The sequence below is a fragment of the Hakea prostrata genome, chromosome 1 (genome assembly GCF_041222555.1).
Source record: "Hakea prostrata isolate BN-2017 chromosome 1, UWA_Hpros_2, whole genome shotgun sequence".
Classification (NCBI taxonomy): domain Eukaryota; kingdom Viridiplantae; phylum Streptophyta; class Magnoliopsida; order Proteales; family Proteaceae; genus Hakea; species Hakea prostrata.
The window spans coordinates 22,823,367-22,838,958 of NC_142600.1; the positions used below are offsets into that span (position 1 = coordinate 22,823,367).

The 15,592-nt window shown below is 37.8% G+C and overlaps 2 protein-coding genes across 2 annotated transcripts; both read left to right on the top strand.

The window, feature by feature from the left end:
- LOC149028327 (uncharacterized protein At4g14450, chloroplastic-like) lies at positions 1 to 357 on the top strand. The gene has a single exon (XM_089151074.1). The coding sequence runs from the start codon at positions 1 to 3 to the stop codon at positions 355 to 357; it is 357 nt and encodes a 118-aa protein (XP_089007200.1).
- Positions 358 to 13,064: 12,707 nt separating this feature from the next.
- LOC149028328 (LOB domain-containing protein 29-like) lies at positions 13,065 to 14,053 on the top strand. Its single transcript, XM_089148148.1, has 2 exons — positions 13,065 to 13,360; positions 13,471 to 14,053. Exons 1-2 carry the CDS (start codon positions 13,082 to 13,084, stop codon positions 13,876 to 13,878), a joined length of 687 nt encoding a protein of 228 aa, XP_089004274.1. The 5' UTR covers positions 13,065 to 13,081; the 3' UTR covers positions 13,879 to 14,053.
- Positions 14,054 to 15,592: the final 1,539 nt, after the last annotated feature.

Here is a 15,592-nt window from a genome sequence, read left to right on the forward strand (position 1 = left end):
ATGGCTGGATCACAGGGGAGGAATTCCGGCGGAGGTAATAAGAAGCAAGCTCCGACCAGATTGCAGCGGCGAGCGCCAGCTTCTATTCAGGTTAATTCGCCTTCAAAACTCGTTTCGGATTGGAAGGTTGCTATTCCTCTTTTATCCCCCTTGGTCTTGTCGCCGGCTTCGCCTAATCCTAAGCTTCCAGATCGCTCCGCGGAAGTCAAGTCAAGGGAAGATTCATCGTCGCGTCAGGGTTCTCAGTTGCCGGATTCGGAGAAGCCTAATTTCAAATCCTGGCAGCACCCGGCGGCTCCCTTCCATTATGATCCTGCACCTTCATTTGCGTCTTCTTTTGTTTCCAGATGTAGATAGAATAGAATAGAGACACAGACTGAGATTGTCAACAGAAATACTCAGAACGTAAAGCTGAAGATGGTTTATGTTCTGTTGTCTTATATGAATGATATATTCTCAATTGAACCTCATAAATGGATATCCTTCTTCATACCCCATGGTGATCCTCTCTGTGTTCTTTTCTTTTTCTTCTATGTTTTGTGGGATTCTTTTCGTCGGTGCTTATTCTTTTTTTCTTTTACGCCGCCATTATCGCATTTCGATTTCATCATTAGGTCATCATATCAAATCATTACAATTACCACTCCATGTCATAAATACCATAAAAAAGAAGAAAAATAAATTCCTTTTCTTTTTACAGAACCAAAAGATCCTAAATACAACAATAAGCTGCAATTCCAATTGAACCTCACCCAGATACCACTTTACAATGAGATGGAGTGAACTGGCTATTGATTAGCTTTTCCATCTATTTGATTCAATGCAAGGTTTTTGGGCTTTGATCTGGTCAAAAATCTGAACTGTTCTCCCCATTATTCATAGTAGATATCAGCTGTCGAAGACTAACCGAGTAAATTGCAGTGTAGTGTTTTTATGTTGTCTGAACTCCATCAATGAAATGACTAATTCTGTTTCAATTCTTGTTAGGTGGTAAAATGTGCTAGCAGTACCATTTCTGTTCACTAGTATGTGCTGTTTAGAAACAGTTGATATGATTGAAACCAATGATAGAACAAGAACAAGTTCATACAGCAGGAGCTAACCACGTCTAAATTATATAGTCTACAAGCATCTGAGCTCCTCAATCTCAGAGACTCCCAATCGGTGCCACCACCACCTCTTTGGCCACGGCCAGGCTTTTAGAATTAGGATACTTCTAAGCAATTTATCATCTGAGTTTATTTGTGGAAGCTCTAATTTATGATAAGCAGGAAGAAAGTCTTTTTGAGATGGTATGATCATGCACAACAGAGGTCCTTATATGCTTCAGTATGAAAGAGTGACCTGATTCACATTGAAGGACCTGTTTGAAGGTATGGATCTCTGTAGGAACCCCATTTGGTTGGGAATTGGGATAAGGCTGAGTTTATTTGTATGCTGTTTATCATCTACTGAAGTCTGAGAACTCCATGGTTAAACTTAGGCTTCTATTTGGGATGGTTGTTGATGCGTAAGGGTTTGGTAAGAGCATGTCCTTGGTATTGTTTAGCCTGGCTCAGGGTTTGCTGGTTAGGTTTAATTTGATAATTTAGAATGATTAAATACCTGCAACTTTGTAGTCTACTCAACATTTAAATGGCCTGGTCTTTCAGAATTTGCTCATACCCTATATGATTTTTGAAAACACCATAATGGTTGCTGTAGCCTTCTACTTTGAATGCTACTTGTTGTGTATAAGGGCTGAGTAAGAAGGTATTCATGGGATTCCTCAGTCAAGACAAGTGTTTGCTGATTAGGTTTAGTTTGACTATTGAGGTTAAAAGAGAGAACTTCAACCCATTAATCTATTCAATATCTAAATGGACTGATCATCCAGATTCTGTTCTTACGTATGTTTTTCAAGAGCACTAAGGTAAAGGTCCAATTGTCTCACTTTTTTCCTCATTTGAAATTCCTCTGGTTGGTTATTGATAAGGAGGGTTCGCATCCAAATAGGCCAAGAACCTGTAGTCCACAGACATGAGCACCAACAGATAAGGTAATGAGCAGAAGTGGGGACCTTTAGTGAGCTTCACTGGTTTTACAGTGGAAGCTTGGAAAGTGATAAGAGATCAGATAGTTTATTTAAACTACAATGGAAAGATAGCTGCTTTTTTAGCTTTGAAGGATACTGGTCTAGTCAGAGAAGTCCTTTTCTTTCAACTAAACTTGATGGGCTAGTGATTTTATATTCCTGTTTTGGTGGTGGCCTATCTCCACCTCATTAGAGCCATGCCTTTTATCACAAATAGTTAAGGGTCTTGTTGCAACAGCTACATCTGTGGATTATAACAATGGGACCTCTCTTATCTCATTAGAATGACATAGCAAGAAAAGAAAGAAAAATATAACTGCAGAGTCAAAGATTGAGGGAATATCAGCCAAAACAATAAAGGTGGATTCTAATACTTTTCCCAGATAACCAGATTATGACATCTGGGTCGATGAGCTTCATCTGTCTTGTCCATCTTCCAATTCTAAGGATCCTAATCCAACCATTCATTAGCAGGTTTTCCTGCTCCATTAAGCTTTTCTGTGAATTGGTATATTAATTTATGCTTTTACTGTTACTTGCCTTCAATTCAGATTTACTTTTTTCTGTAGTGGGTTGGGGGGGGGGGGGGGGGGGTTAAAAGATGGGAGGTGGGTTTGGAGCTCAGAACTCAATATCCAAGATTTGCTTTGCTTAAAAAAAATATATATACAGGATGCTCTTTTGAGCTAGCATAGCCCCAGGTCAAATCTTCCTTGCAGTAAACAGTGTTTCACAGGAATCAACCATGGGGAAAATATTGTCCTGGAGTACATTCCTTTAACTAGACACTCTGATAAGGGCTTGCTTTTAAATTTTTTGTTCTTTCTTTCTCTCTATGGGGTCTATGTTTCTGTTCAGCTTGAAAAGGGACGAGCAAAGACCACATATTGAGGAATCTATATACCCATCACTAATCTAATATCCACTCTGGTGTCATAGTCTTACATCAGGATTCGCTTGTTTTTTATAGAATGGGAAAAGAAAAACACTGTTGTTGTGTCCACAGTATGTGGGAGAGCTTTTATTCATGGACCACACATCTCTCTCTTGTTGGATCCCTAGTCACTGGAGATGACCCTGAGAAGAAGAAGGCCATACTGTGACTTAAACATACCCCTTGTGTTTTCAGACTCTTTTCATTAAAACTATAACTTTACCAACTGCTTCTGTGGGAAGAGTACTCTTAATTGGTTATTATCAAATGGACTAAATCAATAGAAAAATATTAAATTAACAATATGCTTGATTTAAATTAAGTAATAATAGATGTTTGATGTTCCATTCACGTATAAGACCATCAAAATTTCCTTTAGAATTCTAATGGGTATGCTACTTTTGTCATCCTTGAAAGCAAATTTCGTTCTATATTCTATATTTAAGGTCTATATACCTTCTTCTAGATGTCCATGTATATTTTTCGTTACTCAACCTTAAAATTCGAGCCACTTGTAAACTCTTCAAAAGGTGTCGAAACTTCAAAAAGGATGGACAAGAAAACTTGAGTTTCTCGTATCCACTAAACTTCGCACCGAAGTAATATTGAAGAAAGCGATTTGATTAGACTCTATAGTGACTCCCATTACTAACTACTTCACCATTAGAGATTCGAAACACCTTATTGTCTTAGTGATCAAAATTCTAACTTTGAATTTAATTGTTGGTATCAGCTTTTAGTCTAAGAAATGGTATTTACACGAGGCAAAAGCTCAGCCTCATGTTTTACATTTATGAGAATTTCATACTTTATTTTTGGTTGGGGGGATATATTGGAATTTGGAAGAGAGTTTCATTTATCTCATTTTGTATTGGCTTGGGATCCATTGTGGTTGATTAGATATGTGCACTTGATCATGAAAGCATATCCTTATATATCTGGGTTTTGGCCTGGACCAACTTCCAATGTTCATCTTGTATCTGGATCACCAGAATCCATGGAGTCTCTTTGTGTGGTTATTCATATAGGAAGGATTCCATTGGAGGATCCAAGATCAGTGTGTGCCAAACTCAGCTACGTTTGGTCTTCTGCAAGTGACAATCTATATATCAAGCATGACCTTTTAGATGACTAGGATCAAAACTTAGTGTGGCCCATTAACAACATTCCTGGCTACACAAAATTATTTTAAATTGGGCTGATCCTCTTTGGTGGGGTGTCAAAAAGCCCAGAGGACATGCCAGAAACTTGATGGATAATGATAATGTGAACTCCTCTAATTGTTAAGCTCATTGAAATTTGGTATTCCCAGGCCCAGCAGATGCCAAATTTGGGCTTCGTCATGAGCTGAGCCCAATATTTGTTTTGGAGAGAAATTAATATGAGAAGCCCACATGGTCATATAGATATGGGCCAACTAGATAGATCCATAGCTAGGTCGTCAGAAATTGTTAGAAGCAAAAACAAGTGAGTGAGACTTGAATGTTGCGCATTTAATGTGCAACGCTTGCTGCTAACGGTCGAGATCGAAATCTCGGTCTGGACTGCAAGAAGAAAACCTTGAAGACATATATATCTAACGAGTCTGGATTTTCTATGTATGAGGATCGAAGTTTCAAAGTTTGTATTTTCTTGACACTTTTCCATTACACATTAGGAGAGGTCGTATCAGCACCCACTGTGAGTATTACCTCTGAATAATTTCATCGAAAGTTAGAGATAGGTCTCCCTCTTAATATGTGGTAGAGAGGTGTGTGAGGAGAGCATAGATCTCTACCCAGATAGGTAGAGGATGGAAACTCATATCTAACATTCTAACCCCACCAATCTAGTTGATGTTGGCATATGAAGAGCCAAATAAATTTGAGGAACCTTTAGGCATGGCTTTTGGGTTGCCTAGATTGTTGAATTTTCAATGTTAATGAAGACATATTTGTTTGAAATCCAATAGCTTCCAAGAGGAACTTGATCTATGTTATGTCGGGCCATCATTAATTATATTGTTTCCCCTTGATCTAAGGGTCTTGTAAATGAAGATAAACTTTTATGTTCCATAGCTTTTCCTCATGAGAAGGAAGTCTAGCTAGGCTTCAAGCAATAAACTAGGTCATGGAACAGGAGCCTTTCTGGTCTTGAGTGTCTTCTAATGAAGGAAGACCCACAAGAGGCATCTTTTGGAATTTGGAATTTGAAAAGAAAAAGTTTTGACATCTTGGTTGTCTTTTCTGGTTATATTTAACAGAAAGATTACCCCGGGTCATGGTGAAGACTAGGAAAACTTGCACCCTATTCAAACAACAATGTTTAATTAATCCAAATTTAGATGACCAGTTTCACCCTAATCATGCACTATTAATCTATGTATACATAGATAGAAAACTAGTCTTTGAAATGAAGCTACGTAGCGTCCCACTTAATGTCCCACAATCATTAGGAAAACCAAACCAGCAAATATCGTGAAATTTTGTTTATTGGAACTTGGGAAAGACACCCATGATTATGACTTTGATGATGATTTCTCATAATCCCATTGTTCAATAGATGCATGTTGTCTCTATTGCAAGAGTTCGACTCCAGTGCTGCAAATGATCGAGATCGAGATCGAAATCATCTCTTTCTTAAAAGTGTGAAAATCTCTCTCTCTCGACCATTCGCTGCAGGTGCTGCACATTAATTACACAATATTCAAACAATTTTCCCGTTGCAGGGGGAGAGTTACCTGTGGAGACATCTGACATATAGTAATCAAATGATTAAGACTAGATTAGATCTACAATGACATTTCCTTTCTTAATATCAAAACTTCAAATCTTCTACTCAGCTCCACCCAGGCATCATGCAAAACCCTCCACGCAACATTAAATTAGGGTTACCAACTTGTATAGCATATGATTTGGTCAAGGAGTCATGAAGTCTTGTGTAAGCAAATGATTGAAATAATAAAACCAAAATTTGAAAAAAGAAGGTGGTCTCATCAAATCAGGTTTTAGTTTAGTTTTCCGGATCGAAAGGTGAGATGTTACATTCTATTTCTATCTAGTCGTAGTAGATAAGAATTGTTTAATTGTATGATTTAGATTAGAAGAAACAACAGAGAAGAAGTTAAATCCAGGAGGCTCAGTTGTCTGGGAATGATGTTCAAAGAGAGAGACGTTGAGCGACCCCATCAGCCACCTCTGTGTCGGCTTGACCAGTTGAGGAGGGCCACATTTCACCATCAATATCCAAAGCCATTCTTGTCTGGTCTTTCTTCGATCAATCCAATCAAGCTTAATCAGAGGTGGAGCCACACAAGGGCCAAAGGTCCCCTCATTTTTTTTTTTTAAATTTTAATATTTTTTTTTCTCATTCTATCTGTGAAATATCATTATTTCTCTTCCTAGCTAGCATATTAAAAATAATTATTAAAAGTAAATATAAAATTTATAAATGTCATTCTCAATAATCATCTAATGTTTACCCATAAAGTGTAACTTTTAAAGAAAAAAAAATTAAATTTCAATTAGAAACTAACTCATTATATCTTTTGATGCAAAACGATGTTTTCAAGGAAGGTTAGTGCAGAAACATAAGCAATTACTTCCAGGGGCAATTGAGATAGAAGCAACTACTAATCATTGTGTCAACTGTAGAACATCTTCAAAAGGGATTTGCAGAACAATAAGATACACTGAGAAACAATTGATATGTAGAAGAATAAAGAACTTGTCTTTTGGCCTGGGGATTCTGGTTTGGTAGAGATAACGGATAGGTTCATAGAGGGAGACTGTAGAGAGACGATGAGCCATGCAAATGGAGATTGAACAAGAATAAGCAACTTCTTTGTGAGACAATGAACAAGAGCTAGAGGATTGAGTTTAGGGTTTGATTTTGGCAAGTTTATGTTTTGATGTAAAAAGACCTAATTGTCCATCGTCAATATAAAAGTGACAATGTGACTTTGCATTTTCTTCAAAACTATTGAAGCTTTTTGGGCATGATCTGAAGTGTGCCAAAACATTCGGTTCATGCCCGACACACATTTTTCGACGCATTTAACCAAACAAGATTTTATCAAACAAGAAATAGTCCTGAGCATAAGAAACAGCTCCAAAAGAGCGTTGCCAAAACAACACGTAAGTTAGCAGTGTTGATGCCTCTGATGTGTTTGTGGTTTTATACTTTGATTATTTCAGAAGAGGGGAAGGGGGGAATAAATTGGCTGATGTGGTTGTGGGACCCACATATCAGAATACAGCACTCACCGATTCACCCACCCACCCACCCGTGTGATGTGGTGTCAGTTTTCAATAAGAGAAGAGGATCCGAAGAAAGATTTAGAGGAAACCATGGGGGGATGGGGTGACGTGAGCAAGCGTGGTGTTTTCCCATTGCGCATGTGCAGCAGGGCAATCTCCCTCAAAGTGTACACATCAGAAAGCGGCGCATCACTAACACACACTCACTCCTCTCTCTCTCTCTCTCTCTCTCTCTCTCTCTCTACACGTATGGTATATGATCTTCCATATCGAGACTCGAGAGTATGTATGGTCTGCGGTAGCAATGATTTCCACCACGGGGACTAATTAATGTGGTGGGACCTACCTACTGTCCACAGGTCAATGCCATTTAAGGCGGGGTATAATAGTACATGCACTATCATTGCCCAACCAACCAAATTCAAGCCTATTATAATTTACCGAAAGGCAAAGGCAAACGCAAACGCAAAGGCAAAGAGCAGCTATTTTCTGTTTTTTTGCCGGTGCAAAAGTGAAGAAGTAGTTGATTGATTGATTGATTGGTTGGTTGAAAAAGCGAAAGTTTCCCTTCCTTCCCAACCCTACTTGGTCGGAGAGGTCATTATCAAGGACGAGCCTTGTCTTTATTTATTTCATATTATCTTATTAGACCTACCAGATGTCATCAAATCAGAACCTATGATGAGTGGGCCCCTTCCCCCCTCGCCTCAGAGAAATATCTCCATGCTTATGTAACTTCTACTGTGAGACCATTGACCCCAAAAAAAAAAAAAAACATTTCTATTGTGAGATCAAGCATTTGTTTTTCCTAGTTCCTTTTTTTATAGGGGTTTTGGGGTGAAGTAAACACAGTGATGATTCTACAGTTTCCCCTCCTTTATTTTCTGTCTTTCTTGAACATTTCCAACCTCAGAGGGTTGTAAATCATGAGGAGAGCCTGAGAGGTGTATAAATTTAATCTATTATTAGATAATGATGTTTCTTGCAACCATTACCTCATCTTTGAAGAGAGCCACTATCAAGCCTTTGGTTGATCTAGTTGAAATCTATTCATAGAGATTGATAAACAGCGACTGCAAGGCCCACTTGGGTGGTTGGATAGTCGTCTCCGACAATCAAGTTATACTAGAAAACAATACTACCTCAAGATTAGATTTTTAAAAGTTCTAAACTGAGTTGCCAAGAACTAAAGGGAAGGAAATACGTATTACCCTATACGATTTAGGTAAGGCGTATTTATAGTACAACATGACCACTGAGAGCCAGCGTCAGATGGATTTTCTCTTAGCCTGACATGTCGGCCTCTATATGCCTCAGTTTTGGCTGGATATAACAGCCCCCGGAACACAAGTTGCAAATAGTACAGCAAGTATGCTCTTGCAGAGGTAGTTCAGCAAGTGCGCCTCTTGTAGTGGTATTTCACCATTTTAAGTTCTAAAAAAAGTTTAAAGAAAATAAAAAAGTTATGAGAAAAGGAAATTCTAACAAATGTCTATTGTTTTTCTTTTTCGGTCGGCTCCCTAAACATAATCTAAAACCTACCCGTACAAGAAAAGAAAGTGACACTACCATCAAGCATGACTCAAGCAAAACTTCTTAAATCCTCTATCAAGATAATCACCATAAAATTTGTTTGACCTGTACACATCACAAAATTAGATAACATCAAGCTGAGCTTGTAATCTAATTATTGAAGACAAGAATTGCAACTAGACAATCTGAAACGATTGTAATTTAAGACACCCTATAAAATAAGAGTCTCTAATTGCTACAAATTCTAGAACAAGAGCTAGCTGAATAACCAAGGCTTGGCACTAGATAGTGAACCTCGCATTTTAAACAGATTTCTTATTGGCTTCATTGTTGTGGATGAATTCAAGATTTCTCTCTCTCTCTCTCTTGATTACTTTGCCTTATGATTTGGTTGGTCGTACGGTTTTGAATTGTGGATTTGGGAGGGTTCAGGTGGGGAATGGAGATACGACAAAGACTTGGGATACTTGCATTATTGCCCACCTTCCTTTATTTTTAAATCACTCTTTCTTTTTTCTTTTTCACATGAATGGGTTTATTTTAATCCCCCCTTCTCTTCAAAGGATGGGTTTCCTATGGAAGGAAAAAAAAAGAGAAAAAGATAGATGGGTTATGCTTAGCCTCGTTACATGTTTGAGTCTTTCGAATCAAACAAATAAAACATCTTCATTTAAGATCCTAAACATATGCAACAAGTCTTGGAGTTTCGATCTCAAACCCATGGTCGGACCAATGAGTGGTAATTAAACTAAGAATGACAAAATAGATCCAGGGTTCGACCTCGTGACACCATTTAAAGCTCTAGAGCTCAACAAGCATACATGAGGCATGAGGATTACCACCGCGGTTAAGGGCTTAATTCGAGACGTTGGGAGGAAGGAATGTTCCCATCATGACGATTGGGGCATCATCCCCCGTTTAAAAGCTCTTGTGCAAGAAGGGGGGGGGGGGAATTAAGGAACACCCATCACCTCGGAAAACCTTAGGACCATATCTAACAAAAGACACATTAGCTAGACATTACATCCCACATCTTCCTTAGGCGGTGGCACACCCGCCAAATTGTCAATTGCATCATATCAGGACCTATGTCAAGTCAGATCGCCACTGTCATATCCATGGCAAGTGTTGACAAGTCAGAACGATCAATTTTTGTAACCTACATGTCGACCAAGGAGATTTGCACTAGCTGGACAATCCAATGTCTCTGAAGGGTCAATTTCATACAAATTTCCCTTATCTACCACATTTAACTCTAGTGCTTATTTACTTCCATGTTGTCTAATTTGGACATTTAAAGCCCCATTCTCAGGGTGGTGTTGTGTTGCATTTAAATCTGACTTGTTCTTTGGAGGCGACTTCTCGATCACACAAGTCACCTGCACTCAGTCTTGTCTTCTATGCACATTTTTTGGACTGATCTCCTAAAGCTCAACCATGGTTCACTCATGTTACGGATAATTCTGGTTTTTTGCAATTCGAGGGCAAAACAGGAAAACCATAGGCAACCCTAGCCGAATCTAGAGTTCCTAGCCGCCACCACTCCATGCGTGCAAGGCTTCAAGAACTCCACTCAAACTCAACTACCTCCATGCGTGCAAGACTTCAAGAACTCCTCTCAAACTCAACTACTTAAGAGACTCCACCAGATTGCATCTTATCCACAAGTGGATTAGACTCAAAATTGTACACACAAGAGATATAGTTCATACCAAACACAAATAGATAACTTGTGTAATTCAAACTCTAGAGTAAGAGTCCAAGATTAATGTTGCACATGACTCATGTAACTATAAATATGTAATATGTACTACAGTCAATCTCAAGAAAGCAAATCAGATTCCCATGGACATAGGTTGCAAAGATCAACTGAACCATGTAGATTTCTTGTCAAACTCTCTCATCCTCACTCTCTAAAAATCTCTCTCTCTCTCTCTCTCTTGGAATTTATGGACTTTAGCAACTCACAAGGAGTCAGATTTGGACACAACATTTGCAACTGTCAGTAAAAATGGCATTCATAGCCATTTTCTTGCTCTTCCCTAGCTATGATAGTGAATACAAATCCCCTTAAGGCTCTCGTTCTGATGAGTAACTCACCGGTTGAGACTTAGAGGTCAAAGAAAATTTCAACACTATAGGACCAAGCCCTTCCCTCTCATCCTCGTGATCAGCCGACAAAATGTTCAAGAAGAGCACAAATCTGATTCTGCATCAACCAGTGTCGTAGCGGGGGCCTTGCAGCTCCAGGAGGTGTTGACACAAGAATATCAACGTTTCTACAACGTCAAAAGCTGTTTTACTCCCTTGATACATATGTTAAAACACAAGATAGAAATTGAGAACATAAACACAACACATCCATATCCCTAATATAATTTCCTTTTATTTTGGAGAAACTCCCAAACAGTAAATTTTCTGGAAACAAACAAATTAAGGCACTATAGTTGATGAACTTAATAGAACTGGACACAATCCTAGCTTTTAGATACTGTAAAGCTGTGTGGTAAGTGGGATAAACAGGGAAGGGAGCTCAGAGACTACTAAGATCTGAGAGGATAAAAGAGTTGAGGATTGGTTGGTTAAAAGATCCAACCACAGTCACATTGGAAGGATAAAAAAAATGGTTTCTAGCTAGCTAGGGAGCTTAAATGTCAAGCAAGATTAGGAAGGAAAAACAAAGGAGATTTGAATGTGTTTTCGCAAGATTAGTTGAACCTCCACATTATTGTTCAAGAAGATTATAATAAGATACTATCCCCATTGATTAATTTGCCTTCATTCACTAGGTGCACGGTTAAGTGGCCAACAAGTGTACATGACTGAAATCCTACACCCAATAAGACATATAAGCTATAGTCCAGTCACTATCCATAGTTAACTCTTGATTTATTGGGAAACTCTAGTCTCTAAGAGTTACTTTTAGGGAAATCGAAGAGATGAGAGAAGTTAAGTTTTGTTGTGTTGTGTTGTTATTATTAGGCATGGGGGGTGGGACCTGTGTGCACATATAACCATGGTCTACATGTTGGTGCTTCCTGTGTGATACACAAGGAAGTGATTGAAAATGATTAATGATTGTATATCAGATTAGTTAAAGATAATCCAAAGCTATTGCTCGACAAGCACAAGCTGTAATGACTGACCTGAAACACTAAAACAAATACAAGAAGAAAATTAAAGTAGTCTCTTTCACCCTCTCCCCAGCTTCCTGTTTCTTTCTGTGTTTGTATTTTCCTTTGGATCCAAGTGTTTTGTTCCTACTGGCCCTATCTTTTGTTTCATTCCTTTCTGGAATATGCTTCTTCTTCTGAGCTCTCCCATTTTCACATTTACATGTATTATAAGTGGGGATGACCTGTAGTTTGAGACATAATTTGAGGATATTATATACCAATTCGTACACTACTGTTCATAAACGACATGGCATGGATGTTTCTATACTCTTATTTGATGATTCATTCATTCCATTGGCCGTTTAAAGATTTCTCAAACAAGAGAATCAACTCAATGAGATAATCAAAGCTGTCCTGCAGCTATACTGAATCTTTTTATATATTTTGATTGATGATCATTCCTGTAGTCTGAAACTTTTAATTAGTATGGAAGATTTGAATCCATTCTATTATATTTATTAATTCACACTTTTGTCATGAATGGAAATAGTGAACTCAGCACCAAATTCCAAAAAGGAATTGGAGAGATTATGTGCACTCACATGCTATGAACTCAAAGCATTTTTGTTCCAGGCCGGTTGACAACCATCTGTGTACGGTTCTTTCCAAATCTAGGGTTTCGTTACAGCAACTATCATGAAGTTACATGTACCTCGTGGTTTCCAAGGAACAAACTTGGAAACTGGGCCTTTTTGCCACCCGAGAATTTCCCATATAGGGATGTTCTACAACTAATCACAGTATGGAGCAATATGTCTATCAGGAGTGAAAATAAAACTGCAAGTCACACTCAATGATCAAACACAGTATTATGAGTGAGAAAGGTTTGGTTTATGTTAACTCTTTAATTTGTCGTTTTGAAGAGGATTGGTTTTCGTTAGTTCTTTTGTCGTTTTAAGGAATGCTCAAATGGAATCTGGTATGTTAATAAAGACTTAAGATGGGTGAAAGAAGTTTTATACAGAAAAAAAAAAGGTTTGTTGCCCATTAAGGAGACAAAATGTTATTAAATATTGATTATAATGTCATCCACCTTCCTCTCCTCTGGAGCTTATAAAGATTGGGATCGTTGCTTACACTGGTCTTCGAGCAGAAAGAATCACCAAGAAGACTTTCAAGAGCCAAAATGACAGGTTTGGGATCTCCTTGTGGAGCTTGCAAGTTTTTGAGGAGGAAGTGTGTTAAAGGTTGTGTATTTGCTCCATATTTCTGCCATGAACAAGGTGCAACACACTTTGCTGCAATCCACAAGGTGTTTGGAGCAAGTAATGTCTCCAAGCTCCTTGCACACCTGCCTGTGACTGATCGTTGTGAAGCTGCAGTTACAATCTCATATGAAGCTCAAGCAAGGCTTCAGGATCCTATATATGGTTGTGTTTCTTATATCTTTGCACTTCAACAACAGGTTAATTTACTTCCACTGAAACTTGCACACTTAAGCATTGCAGTTAAGGCACAAATCAAACCTGTGAATTATATGTCTTCTTAACCAGTCTCTTGTCTGAAACTATGCAGGTTGTCAATCTACAGGCACAGTTGGTCTCTCTCAAGGCACAAGCAGCACAGAGCGTAGTTAGTGCTTCTACTACTTCAAGCCCACAAGAAGATGGGTTTCATGAGAAATTTCCTTCATATCCACAGGATGTTCAAGGATTGCTTCATTTAGAAGAATCAAGGATGCAACATCAATTCCATACTGAAAGTATGTCAAACTACAATAGTGGTTTCATGGATCCTAACTCTATGGGTGATTATCACAATCCTGTCATGCCTGACGAGAACCACTCATTTACTAGTTTTGTTGGTCATGACCCATCTCACTTCATGGCTCCTCCTGACATGCAAAATAGCAACAGGAAATGGGCTTTCCAAGACACAGAAGACCTTCAATCAGTTGCTTATTCTTATCTTCAACGTTCATGACACGGGTTAAGCAGCCTTAGTCAAATCGGTGTGGATGTAATCTTCATCAATTTTGAAGCGTAACTATTAGATATTGCTTCTAAACGTGCACTTTCCTGTTATAAATAAGCTTAGCTAGGATCCCTCGAAAAGCTTGTATCCTTAGATAGATTCACCTTCTATATAGTCTATTCTATGTAAGAGATCTTGTGTACGTATGCTTGTAATGGATAAGATAATAGTGTAATCCGTTTTCAAATGAAAACAATGAAGATAACATACACATTTTGTTCTTGCTGATTAGCCTAAATAATGAACTGAATAAAACCCAAGATCTAAACCCTAGTAGAGACCCAGGTAGCTAGCTTGCAAATATATATATATATATATATATTTTTTTTCTTCTCCCTTCATAAACTTAATAATATATAGAAAAGAAAGTATGGGAAACTATAGTGTAGTTGTGAGGTGCTCTTTATTAACATTAAAACTTTCAATTAATAAGGAGCTAACATAGTATCTCATGGACTTCCATACTCATAAAAGTAATCGTTTTTAAAGTAATTTTATAATATTGTCAGTATTCTGCAGAGATTTATACATTTCTTACAATGATATCAAAATCTTCTCCATGCTGCAACAGTATACTATTGATATGTACCTGAAGTACAGGTCATGGAAAAATAATTCAATTAAAATATAGGAAAGTAGAACCCCTTTTATTCTCCTTTGAGTATTCAAGGATTTTCTATCTGGGGATCTCATTGCCATCATTAATTAGTACGTAGAAGATTCATATTCTTCTGTCGTTGATAATAATTTGTTAGATAATACTTGGTGCAGTTATCTGGAACTTACGGATTAGTTAAACTCTCAATCCAATCCATTAAAAATAAGTCAAAGACACATCTGCAATCTCCTGTCTCTACAATTATGCAAGAAAATTAATTTCTTAAATGATGCACTTTTCTAGTAATCTCCTGGATAGAGTAACCAAGATGGCTTCCAGTTCATGGTCTTTAGTTTCTGTTCATCTCTTGAAGAAACTGAGACTTTGAAATGTGTTCTCTGAGATTGCATCCTTACCAAACTTCAATAAAGTGACCCATGCTTAGCCGAAATGATCTACCAACATAGCTCTAAGAGAAGCAATTGGTATTAGGTTTCATGGGTTTCTCTCGTAAGATAGTATTAGGGTTTACATCAGATAGTGCACTTGAGCTGGGTGCTGCTAAGCAGCAAGTGGTTACGGAATAAAAGAAGGAACAAATTGAAGGAAGTCCAACATATAAGAATTATATATTGGATGACCTGAAAAAAATTGGACCTGGCGTTGTGACTTAACACTTGAGGACTTTGTCCAACAAAATTAATTTGGAAAATAATCATGAAAAAATGTCAACAATTACATTGAGAATGTAAGAGCTAACTAATCATCTTTAAGTCTTAACAACCTAATGATACATCTTACCTACATGACAAGGACATCATCTAATATATCTCATGAATAATTCTTTCTTTAAGTATTACAGTAACGTGTATATCATACATACATTTCCTTCTTGATATGGTTTATAAAATGATTTATTTTTTAGCTTAAAAGGAAATCCTTGAACCTATGCAAGTTAATTTAAGCCCCACAAGAAACCCAGATTACATGAACCTTAACTCACCCCATATAATACTTTATATATGGGATATGAATTTAGAACCATGTAACCAAGGAAGATTTGGC